This window comes from Acanthaster planci, linkage group LG06, assembly GCF_054643075.1.
Source record: "Acanthaster planci isolate LZ-2023a linkage group LG06, COTS_SCS, whole genome shotgun sequence".
Taxonomy (NCBI): Eukaryota; Metazoa; Echinodermata; class Asteroidea; order Valvatida; family Acanthasteridae; genus Acanthaster; species Acanthaster planci.
The window spans coordinates 20,032,204-20,044,347 of NC_141782.1; the positions used below are offsets into that span (position 1 = coordinate 20,032,204).

The following is a 12,144-nucleotide window of genomic DNA, read 5'->3' on the forward strand; positions in this document are numbered from 1 at the left end:
GTAACTGGTTCGAACCGGCTTTTTTTGCACACGTACCGCGGCCACGTCTATGATCATAGTAACGTGCCGGCATTTTTGCGCTCGTGTACACACGGAGCACATGTTACTAATGCCATTACGATTAAAACTTTCGTTCATTTCGCGTTCAGTCATCCGTAGTTCACTTTTGTCTTTTATTGTCTTGAACAGCGTGGCGACTTTTTACAGATTTGACTGAAAGAAAGAACTGATTTTGAGTAAGATTTACTCAGAACACGCCAATTTTTAGAGCTATTGGGTTGGTAGGTTGTTTTCACTAACGTGAGTTAGGCCTACTGTAGGAAAATGGAGAAACGCAAGTCAGAGAAAAATGGCACGAAGCCAGGGGAAGGAAAAGACGACGCAGTTTCCAGTGCTGGTTCAAGCGATGTTGTGGTCCTTCGGCGTGAAATTGGGCTCTGGGGATGCGTCTCGGTCTGTGTAGGCATCATGATCGGCTCCGGCATCTTTATCTCACCCAAGGGAATCCTGCAAAACACAGGGACGGTGGGCATGGCGCTCATCGTCTGGGTCCTCACTGGGTTGATGTCCGGACTTGGAGCCCTCTGCTTCGCTGAGCTGGGCACCACATTCACCAAGTCGGGTGGCGAGTACGCCTTCCTGTTGGAGGCTTTTGGCCCACTGGCAGCCTTCCTGAGACTTTGGGCGAACATCATCGCCATCGGCACCGGTACGATCGCCGTTTTAGCGATCACCTTCGCTAATTACGCGCTAGCTGCTTTCTTCGGTGACTGCCAGGATGTGCCGATGACCGCCGTCCGTCTTGTGGCGGCATTGATCCTTTGTAAGTATCCACTAAAACATCATTTCGCTCGAGTGCTGTGTCCCTTTGTGCCTATCCCCTGGCTCAGAATAAATAAAGAGAAAATACATTTTTTTTGGAAAGTACATGAAAGTTGTGCTTCTGCTGGATGGAGCTGATTACTTATTCCCTCAGGGAAAGATTTCCGTGTACGCACAACACTTGATGCCCCTGTGCAAAAACCTATGATACTTGTCTGAAAAACTTGTTTGATTTGGCCTAGGCTTAGTCTTAATGCTTCGGAGTTTTCTCACCTAAACTTCACTCTTTAGGACATGCCATGCTCCGATATACAACTTCCAAGTAATTGTTGTCCGCCCATAGACTTATTGGACGATGTACGTGATCACATGTGGGCCTAGCTCCGCTGAGTGGAGCGTTAGTATTCCTCTTTTTATGATTTTGGACGGGATCGTCATACTGTAATCACGATTCCATCCAAAATCATAAAAGGAGAATTACTAACGCAGTAGAGCTAGTGTGGTCCTACAGTACAATTATGATTTGTACCGGTATACTGGAACCAGGAAGGCCGGCTGAATTCTTTTATTTACAGTAATTATTTATCATGTTCAGGCGTGACACGAATGCCTACAGCAGTTATTTACTGGGTACTGACAGAGCTGCAAGTCACAACTCAGTAGTTGTGACTTGCAGTTCTGTTACTTTTTTGCTGGGGTCTCTACACCCAGTTAGATTATTTTAACTGTTGCTATTATTTTGAAAATTGTTGGGTTTATACATTGTTCATTTTTAATGGAATTATCACCATGGAATAAGAAATTGTTGATTAAAAAAAAGAAAGAAAATGATTCACTAGGCCCAACAACAGAACTACTTCCAGCTATAGGAGTAAGAAAATTGGTAACTTTCCTACCGGATGCAGGGAACTTGCTAGAATAATTTGTGTGAATTTGCTTAGCATGCTAATTTCTCAACAAATCCCATTTCATTGGTCTTTGTAAATTACCTCTGGTTCTGAGCCGATTTTTTTTTTGCACCATGCCAATAAGCTAAGCAATATGCTAAGTGATGCCTTAGAATGGACCCTGTTTACTCCACAAGACGGGGCATCATTTGAACCTATTATGATAGTTGTTTTGCGTGACTGGTTGATCGTGCTGTGCTGTCAACTATCTTGGAGGAAACCTTGGACTTTGCTGCTTCTTTTTTTTTCAAAACAATTTTCCAAGATTGAATTAGACAGAAAAGGCGATTGGTTAGTGGGAAAAGAATAAGTTCAACCGTGGTTCAACAGATCATGTCACAGGATCAACCCATCACGCCCCCAACATGTATGTAGCACAGTGTACCAAATTGGTGATCTTCGCCCAGCAAGCACCTGTTAGCATGTACATGTACGTCACGTTCAGGGACTTACTTCATCACCTGACCCACATTAGCTTAGTTTGATTTAAAAACGGCTCAACTTTGCTATCTTGAACCAGTTAAACTGTTCTAAATGAGGTTGGGCTGCTGCTGCTCTGGGTTTGTGAGGTCAGGGGCAGATGGGCAATTGGTCAGGTTCCCTGCTGATGAAGCCAATTTTATTTTAGGAGTGGTCTGAGGAATGGATTGTGTTTGACATCAAGCTCAGTCTGACCACAGATTCATAGATTTGATATTTAGTACCCTGGAGAGTTTCAGGGGTGATTGCATTGTTCATTGTTGTGGGTTTTTTGCTGGGGTTAGGTTGGGCTTGAAAAAAAGTTCATGGGATCCACACTAGTTGTTCCTGTGTAGATGCATTGGAATGTGTCCCTGATTGGCACTTGTTTCATGAGCTTACGCAGAGTGTAGTTGAGCTTTGGCTGTCCAACAAGAAGTGCTGTTATTCCGCCCATATTTGCAAGTCATGCACTGCCCGTAGACCTCACATGATCTCACTGACTCAAGGTTTAACAAACCCTATACCGACCTCTGAACTATTGAATTGAATCCTGTGTTGTTTTTAGTCTTCATGATTGATCAATCCACCCTTCAACCTATGCCCACTGCCCTGCAAAATTTGATTACAATGGATTGCAATTTGGTAATCAGAACGGTTTTGCAGATTGCACCCCTGTGAACTTTCAGCATGTAACACAGGTTTTCAGTCACCCCACAGCACTGCTTTGAAAGGGTTTATATCGGATTTGAAGTTTTCAATGTGGAAAGGAGTGGTCTGTCCCATATGGTTTTGAATTGGATCCTGTTGAATTGGATCCAGGTAGAGTTGCCAGGACAAAAAAACATGGTGTTTATTCTGGTCTGATTGTACTTGAATTGAAACTAGGGGAGGTCCTAAATATTATCAAAGAGCTTGAAGATTTTTGTTGGAACTCAGCTATTGGGAAACAAATGCAGGGATTTAAACAAGTTCCCCTAAAAAGCTTAAATGTTGCCTCCTGCAAAGTGAAAAAATATGTTGTGAGCTTTCTTTAAAAAGATTTGTGAAAATTCCGCAAAGTGGAGGGGAATTTCAGGGGACTGTCAAGGGTCGTTGAGTTTTCGATCTTAGGGAAGGGGATCCAATCGAGCCCTGGGGGAGCTTTGCGGGTGACTGCCGCACTTAAGGAGCCTTTTGAAATGGCATTACCGGTAGGTCTGTGATGAATATCCGAATGTTTAAATATTTTCCGAATGTGAATATTCGAATGCGGAATTCATGAAAAGGAAGCAAGAATTTTCTTTTGTTTTAAATGAGAAAAATCACACTATGGAAGCTTGTTTCAAGCAAATTCAAATGAACAGAAATAGGATTCAAAAAGTAAATTATACATTGAAAATCTGAAAGGAATAGAAATTCTCAACGGGCAAAAAGTATTGTTTATCTGTTGAATCTTGCTAAATCTTGGTTGGTTATAGTTCTAGAAGTGAGAGGCTATAAAGCAATAGCTTTTATGGCCCCTCCCCCCATCCTCAACATTTCCCAATTTTTGAGATGAATGCTTGAGAAACAACTGCAACATACACGGAGGAAGAAATCAGACTTTTCATGAGATTTAAAGATTTTGAAGTTTACTTTAATGTAGCTGCCTGCTGATTATTGGTGTGGCATGGCATGTGATGTCATTCTTGGGCAAAATGGCGGCCAGTGGGTCCTCAGGTTTATATTTCAGCTGAACTGAACGTGTATGCTCTCCAAGCAATCTCATGATTCTTTGTTTCCCTGGTGGAAGTAACCATCGTGGCTTTATAGTTTGATTGTTATATTGCTTAACGAGACGTTACATGATCATAGTAAGCCTTACTCAATCCATAGGAAAGTGTGATGTAGTATACATGTAGTTTGTTCTGTACTCCGTGTGCCCAAAACATGAGTAGTTTATAGATCTTTCAGGTACTTCAGAATTTAGATTTGAATTTGAAACCAGATAAGAGTGTAGTCCATCACCATTGCTTAGGACAGTGTCCTTTCTCTATGGTTGAGGTCATCATCCAGTCTGTGCTGGGTTGGCCTGATTGTACAATGTATATGTGTGTACCGGTGCCTGCTGACTGCTACATGTGAAGTCGTGGGGAAGTGTTCAATAGTGCTGTTCATGCATGCATGATAAAAGACCAGTGCACATGTAGGGATAGGCAACACTTTGTATCATTGACAATATCCTGGGTGGGTGTTTGCACTGCTATGTAACAGATTTCCGATTACATGTACATGTATGGATACCACATCACTACATGTACATGTACCTCCCTTGGTCCTTTCTTTACCAAAAGTGTTGGCTGTCTGACAAGGGTTTTGTGTCTCAAAAGACCCTTTTGTACTTCCTACAACTAGCCCACAATTAGCACTCTGATTCTTCGGGAGTGCACCATTATAGATCCGTTCTTATGTAACATCTTGTGAAATTCAAAAGGGCAGCTTAGCATTCCTTGGATATGACCTCTGTTTAAGAGTTCCTCCTGGACCCTCCCACCACCAATGCGGAACGGGAAGGTCTTGGACTTTTGCCAAACAATTGCTTCACCCCAAGTCTGTTGATCAAAAAAGGAATGCGGCCAAACCTGAACAGTAATCTGATCAAGTTCCGTCTAGACGAGGCAATTTTACTCTTTTCAAATTTTGAGACGCCTAGCTGACTTATTAGCAGTAGTTAACACCTTTTTCAGGCTGCGAGCACAGTGTAGCAATCTTGCTGTAAGTACGCTGTAGGGTACACTCTACTAAATGGGTAGATTTCTACGTGTGAGCTCACTAATACCGGTATTTTGTGATCCCATTGGGATTTTACAATAAGAGGTGCCATCATCGGGAGGGATCATGGAAATTTTTTCATAAATCACCAATTTCGGACTTTTGGCATCCAACCCGGCGTATTTTGTACTCAAAAACCTCCAGCCCGTGGGCCTATTTTGCATAGAGGCAGTCAGCTAGAGTACATGTACTGTACATTGAGAGCTGAGTCCCTATGGTTTAATCTGAAAAAGACGCTCTCCTAAAATTCAGATCTACAAGATGTAGACCTTGTATACATGTAGATTGATAGTTCCATGTGCAGCCCTCCCCGAAAAAACAAACTTTTGTTCAAAACAAATTCAACAAAAGTGCCAATAAGTTAGTTTCATTTTTTAGTGCTGTCCTTGAACTTGCAAAGGTTTAGGCTTTCACTGGACATTTGCCACGCCAGATTGGTTTTCATCAAAAGTAGGGCAAACATTCTCTGGGCCAATTCCTCCTCACAGGTCCAACATGTCGAAATTCATCTTTCTCCTTCCTCTTCTCTGATGTAGTTGGAAAAAGCTTGTTTTTGCGATTACAAATAAAAGAGAGGTGTTCAGTACATGTATGCTGCATTCCTAGATAAGTTTGTGTCAGTCACACGATCATGAGATAACAAATGCCATATATAGGTCTACAAGGGAGAGATTACACGTAGAAAGATGTAAGGCAAACCAGCCAACACTTTGATCATTGATTTTGTGAAGATAACATGTTTGCACCACGATAAAGCCCTCCTGAGGTAGTAATAGCTACCCAGTACATGTACTGCTTAACTAAGCAGTTAAAAGGCTGTAAAAACTAAGAACAAAAAGTTTTGTCCTCTTTTTTTTAAACTGTGTTTTAAATTTAAAAAAATATTCTTGACTTAGGTTTGCATATAGTTGTGTTGTGTGTTACCCAAATTCGCTGTCAGTGTTCATAAAATTTATTAGAAATGAGTCAATTTAATAGCATTCATGATCGCTTGGCTAGCACATTGAGGCTTGTGTAAGTATTCATATTTTGCTATTGAACCATTATTAACTGAGCCATTGTAGGCGCCTGTGCAGACACTGTTCAGTATGCTGTGATGGCTTGACCTGTTTTGATTAAGTGCTCCAGTTCGATTTCCAAATATGGGCTGTTTCAAACTAGACAGGTTTCATGTTCCCAGATTTTTGGGGTCTGTTTTATTCAAATTGTCACTTTCTTTCTCTCTTTCTTTGTGATGTAGTTGTGATTTTCTACCTGAACAGCGTCAGCGTGACGTGGACCACGAGAGTTCAAGTCTTTCTGACCATCGCTAAGGTCATCGGTCTAACTATCATCATCATCACCGGCATCGTGCTTCTCTTCCAAGGTACAAAGCCTTTATTTATTTTGTCCAGTAAATGGCTTTGTTGGTCGTCTGGGTGAAAGAAGATGCAAAGTTGCATTATTATAGCACTCAAGTCAGTATCACAATTTGAGAGAATTTGCCGACAGTATGAGTTGACCTAGGGTCAGAAACTAATGACTTATTCCTTGAATTCAAATGTATCACCTAGTGACCCTTTTATCCTCATCACCTGACCCTGGATAACAGGTGTTACGTTGACTTAACTGAGCAACATTCGTTCTACTCAGTCCTACTTCTTTAACGTGGTGAGTAGCGTCCCCAGTATAGTTAGTGGTGTACCGATACTCCTCTGAACATGTTAGTGCGAGATAACATAAACAGCTGCGCAAAAAGAGAACACATTCGAGGAACCAAAATGCTGATGCAAGAATTCTGGCGGTGACATCAACGGAGTGGAAGGAATCTGTATGTGCGTCCCTGGGGATGGTAGCTGTAGCCAGGTTGAGGTTGGGGGAAACACCGAATAAATCCCCCCCACCCTCCAATGCGTGCGGGCCGAATGCTGGCACTTTGCCAAGAACATGTCTAACAGTCGAGGCAAAACAGAACCACTGAGAGAAAAGAGTACTACAGTCATATATCCGGAAATGGAAATGTAACCGACTAACCCATAAGCCATGTTCATCGGCTAATTGATTTTAATTCGAATGTGGTAAGATATCCCGGGGAATAACTTACATGTTGCTGGGGCCAGTATCTTGTAAAAATGCTCTCAGTTTCCCTGAGAGCTAAACCTCAACCCAGTCGGCAGCAGTCGGGGGTTCAAATGAAATGCCAAGCACACAGTGTTTTGAAGCTGTCTGGGAGGGAGACATTTGGTGAATGGCTGTGGGGTCTGGATGTAGGCCACATCGAGTGCTGGCGGAAGCATGATAGATGGGTTTGGTTGGGATTCAAAGTGTTCAGTTCCAGAGACATCACTTTGACCTTTCTTTGGCCGTCCTAGTAAGTGTGGAGAATTCCTTCATAAATATTACCCATCCTCTGATTTCAAGACAAAGAGACAAGTTCCAGCGTACATATTAATTGCTGACTGAAAGAAGGGATCGTGACATGTGGAACATCACATGTGCGCGATATTTAGTCTATTATTAAAGTACATGTTTAAATTTGAATCTAATATTGTCTGATTTATTACTGTTTGATTTTTTTTTTATTTCAGCACCCATGTGTGATCCATTTTTTTTCAAATACATGTACATATTCGTTTATACTTTCCTCACTTAAACCTACGGTTCCAGAAGTAAATGAAAAAATGGAACTACAATGAGTCAGCAGTGTTTGAAGTAAACTTGAAAGTTCTTGAAAGTTCTTGTTTGGGTAAAGGATTACATGATCGCATCAGTAGCCCTTGGATGATGGTTAGGGTGTATTGGCATGTTAAAAGCATCCGGTGTAAATAAATGATGCTGTAGAGCGGGCGAGTATTGATTGAGGCATCTCATCTCATCAAATTCTGTTGGTCAGAGTTGCAGATCATTGGGGGGGGAGAACAGTAGAACAGGTGAAGCGCTTGTTGTGACATATTTGTTGCAACCAAATTCATCGGAGATTGAGTCTCTACATCTTCATAACATTACGGATGATGACATTTTTTACTTGGAAAAGAAACAATCTTCATTCCAAACAAACTCAATAAGACCTTGTTTGAAGTAAGGAGGTGCATTACGATACTAATTCTGTGAATAAAAACCTTGCAAGATGGGGTGCTTGGATTTGGCAGAGTATGGGTCGTTAAGGTTAAAAAGTTCAGAATTTCTTATTTAAAGTCGCCAGACTAAATTTGGGTTAGGTTGAAAGTGCATGTTCATGCACTGCAACTTTATGTGCGAGTTCGGTTAACTTTTTTTTGAAAAAGCAAGGTTGCCAAAGAAAAAAGAGTGCTGTGAAGGAAAAGAATTTTGAACTTTTCAAGAGGGGATGATCGGTGGTCAGTGCACAATCAGGTTTGTAGAATCTTTTGTTTTTCATTGGACAATGGTTTCCTGAGTAAAAAAAAAGCTTCATCGCAAGTTGTCCTATTCCACGCAGCTCCTAAAAAATGGACTGGGCATGACATTTATTTCATTGGGAGCTGAAACTTTCGCCTCTGCTTAGAAAATCATTGGCCCAGGAAGCATGCTTTTCTAAAATGGTGATGTCAGCAAAAAGAGGACCCCTCTAGTCAGGGTTGTCAAGAGGGGAGTTCAAGCACAGGTCAAACCCGCAGGGCTGGGGGTGAGGCCTCGAAGGTTGAGAGGGAAATTGAAGGATAGGATTTAGGAAACCCACCTCCTTGTTCACTTCTTACATGTACATGTATGTATCTGAAAGTCCTATGATTCCTTGTGACTGCGTCTGTGTTCCAGGCATGGAGGAAGGAACTCGTGATAGGGGAAAGGATGTTTGTGTGACAGTCGTCTGGCCAGACAAGAAATCACACGGTTGGGTGAATGACCCATGAACTGACCAAACAACTCTAAATGACAAAGCAGTTTCTTGAGGGAAAGCATGTGATTCTGATGGAATGCGTAATCAATGGCAGTCAGTGTTGACTTTATCTCTACATGCATGACATGCATTATTGTTATCAACTGAGAAGTGTAGTGATGAGCCCCCCCAATAGTTTAAAAACTTACACTTTTGACTTGTGCCTCAATTGTTAATTCACTTACGTACGTTTATACGTGACAGACTTACTGAACAAAGGTTTGAACACTGCCCCAATTTTTGCCACGAAAAATCAAAGCTTTCATTTACAGTAATTTGGATTTTTTAGGGGGGCCTTTTAACATTTGTTGATACTTGTGTACGTGTCACTTTTTTGTGGGTTGCATGTATTGGATGACTGCTGTTGGACGATTTCCAAGAATTAACAAAAATTACCTCCTTGACCCAAAGTTTATCTCGAAACGGTTTTGGGGTACCCACTGCTACGTCAGACTGAACCAACCAGCTGACCGCGGCAAGCTTGGTAGTCGAGTGGTTAAGACGTCTGCACTAGCAAGCAGGAGGTTGTGGGTTCAAGTCCTCCAGTACCCGAGTAAACTTGTGAATGTTTTTACAAGCTCTCGGACAAGCACTGGTTATACAGTGTTAATTAACATACGTGTACACCGGTGTAGGGGCAAAACCATAATTAAGATTTCCAAAAACATATGGTCACAAGTATTAACCATGCTGCTATTAATGTGATGACGCCATTCTGTCTGCTGCTTTATTAATAAACGTTAATCAGTACAAATGACACCAGATTTGGATCAACTGATAGTTTGCTTCCGGTATTGGTCTCCAAAGAGAGAACAAGTGGTGCGTCATTGGCCATGTGACTTGTTAATTAATAACAAGCAGGTCAAAGTGAGGGGAACAAAACGTGTGTTTGTTTGGGTGTGACGTCCAGCTTGTTGGTGCTGAAATGTCATTGACCGGTAGAGTGAGGTGGGTCCACCTTGGTCTTTTTTATCAGTTGTTTCCATGGTTACTGATACATGTATTTACCCTGCCTGCTGCAGCTGTTTTATATTAATATACAGTGCACATGTACATCCGTTTTCATTTGATTTCTGTCTGTATTAATTTTGAAGCAAGTGTTGTTAATTTGCACTCAAATTAAAGACAAGCTAAAACAGATTTTTGGGCTGAGATTTGTCAGGATTTTTGTCTGCAGGACTTTCATGATTTCAGGATTTGTCAAAGAATTTTAATAAAAATCTGGAAAATCCTGTGTAAAAATGAAGGTGTACGAAGTGTAAGTTTCATGTTGTTGAATCAGCATGTCCCAGTAACTTGTGATTAGAAACTTTTACAGCCTTAAAACTTCTAAACTCTCTAATGGTTCATGATATTTGTGTGGATAATTGGTTTTATTAAAATTGATGGTAGTCCATTCACACCATGTTAGCAAGTAACCATATGGCATTTAGGATACCATGGGTAAAAGGATAATGCAATTCAATCTACTTCAGACTTTGCACCTGATGGTAGTTAAATGCTTGTCTTTAGTTATCAGTAAATACTTCCGGCTTTTTAGACCCTCCTGACAGGTTTTAGGCAAAGCTAGCCGACATAATCATTCATGTATGATGTGTGCTGTCTGCATATTATTATGGACACACCACGGAGTGTGCTGCAGAGTTTGTTTACAATATGTGAGTAATGCCAGCAGATGTTAAAAAAAGTTTAAAGGGTTATTTCAAAGGGTGATCAAATTCCTTTACCAGACATATTGGTGATAATGTTTCTGGTTGTAACCAGAAAATTTATTTCATTTTTAGATCGTAGAATTTTGTGTAGTTTTCTTTTTCTGTCCAAGAAGTTTCATTTACATGTGTCGTCATTTTTGTTCTTTAGTATATTTTTTTATTGGGGGAGGTGGAGGTATTTCAAATATAGGGAGCGTTTGGTATTTCATTCAGTTAGGTTAAGAATTTATATTGAATGAAGCATTAAGATTGATTATTGGATTTGAGGAGTGGCTTGCAAAACTTCCCCCTTTGTGATCTGATATCAAAGAACCTTGCTTCTTTCGTTTGCAGGAAAAACCGAGCATCTTGAGAATGCATTTGCTGGTTCAGAAAACACCGATGCCACCAAGATACCATTGGCGTTCTATTCTGGCCTTTTTGCGTATGCTGGATGGTAAGATTACGCCTGTCCTAAAGCTCGGTTTGAAATATTTTTTTTGGACTCAAGCCAGCAAAGTGAATTTGAGATCATTCCAGGAAAATGGATCAAAAGGAGAACATGAAACATCCGGGGGGGGGGAAGCTGTTAAGCTTGGATCAAATTCAGGGTGGAAGTCACCTGTGGGAAGAGACGGAAATTCTTTCGTTGGAAAACAAATAAATATTACATTTGTGAAGACAAAAGAAACAACAAAAACATGGAACTTTGCCAAAGTCCATTTATTTTATAAGCCAAATCTGCCAGACTGCTAGATGTGGCTCAGTTACTGTTGATGCTTATGACTTTCAATTGAAATGGCTATTTACCACTTTGTGGAACAATTCTTTTGATTCAAGTTAAAAATTCTATTAATTTTGATGATGAACTGTACTTGGTATCAGTGATATCATTATAAAATAGGATATCATTTTGGTTCCTGTCTTTCCACTCGTCACTGGTGATGTTCAAAATAGTGCACCTTCAGTATTATTTGATTTGGGATTAGAGACTGGAAAATTGACTAGAATTTGGCTTGTTGCTTCACAGGCAGATGTTGGCGCAGGTGACGGAGGAGATCCAGCACCCTGCAAGGTGAGTCTTGCAAAGGGGGAGCTGCGCCAAGCCAACATTCCGCAGCGTCTGGCACAAACGCCGTCTTGGTCGAGACCCAAGTTTTGACTGTTGGCTTGCTGCCATCGTAATTGCTTGCCAGTTGGACACCCCCAGGGTGTTCGATGCTCTGGAAAGCATGCAAATTCAATGGGGAAGGAAAACAAGAAATCGGTTAAAAGGTTGTTTCCTTGTTTTGGGGTCTATTCAAGTTTTTGGCAAATGTTCAAGGGTGCAAACATCTGCCACTGTCATTTTGGGCCATGAACATTGTTCCTTAAGAGTCTGTAACCATGTGACACTTAGAGTGTACTGCTCATGCTCAAGAAATGCCTTTCTGACCAGTTCTCTTCAGTTGAGCCATACTATTTACGTGATTCTGGAGGTTGGCCTGGCATTTTGTCACGCAAACCTCTGATTCAGTTTTTCCGCTCAGTGTCAGCAACGCCTCTGCACCTGTTTGTT

The 12,144-nt window shown here is 41.2% G+C and overlaps 1 protein-coding gene across 1 annotated transcript in view; it reads left to right on the forward strand.

The window, feature by feature from the left end:
• The window catches only part of LOC110981301 (cystine/glutamate transporter-like), a 24,478-nt gene continuing 12,334 nt past the window's right edge, over positions 1–12,144 (forward strand). The window contains exons 1-4 of the mRNA XM_022238779.2: positions 1–823; positions 6,262–6,387; positions 10,941–11,043; positions 11,617–11,661. Of these exons, the coding sequence (XP_022094471.1) occupies positions 325–823; positions 6,262–6,387; positions 10,941–11,043; positions 11,617–11,661 (773 nt within the window). The 5' untranslated portion in view covers positions 1–324. The remainder of the gene's footprint in view (positions 824–6,261; positions 6,388–10,940; positions 11,044–11,616; positions 11,662–12,144) is intronic.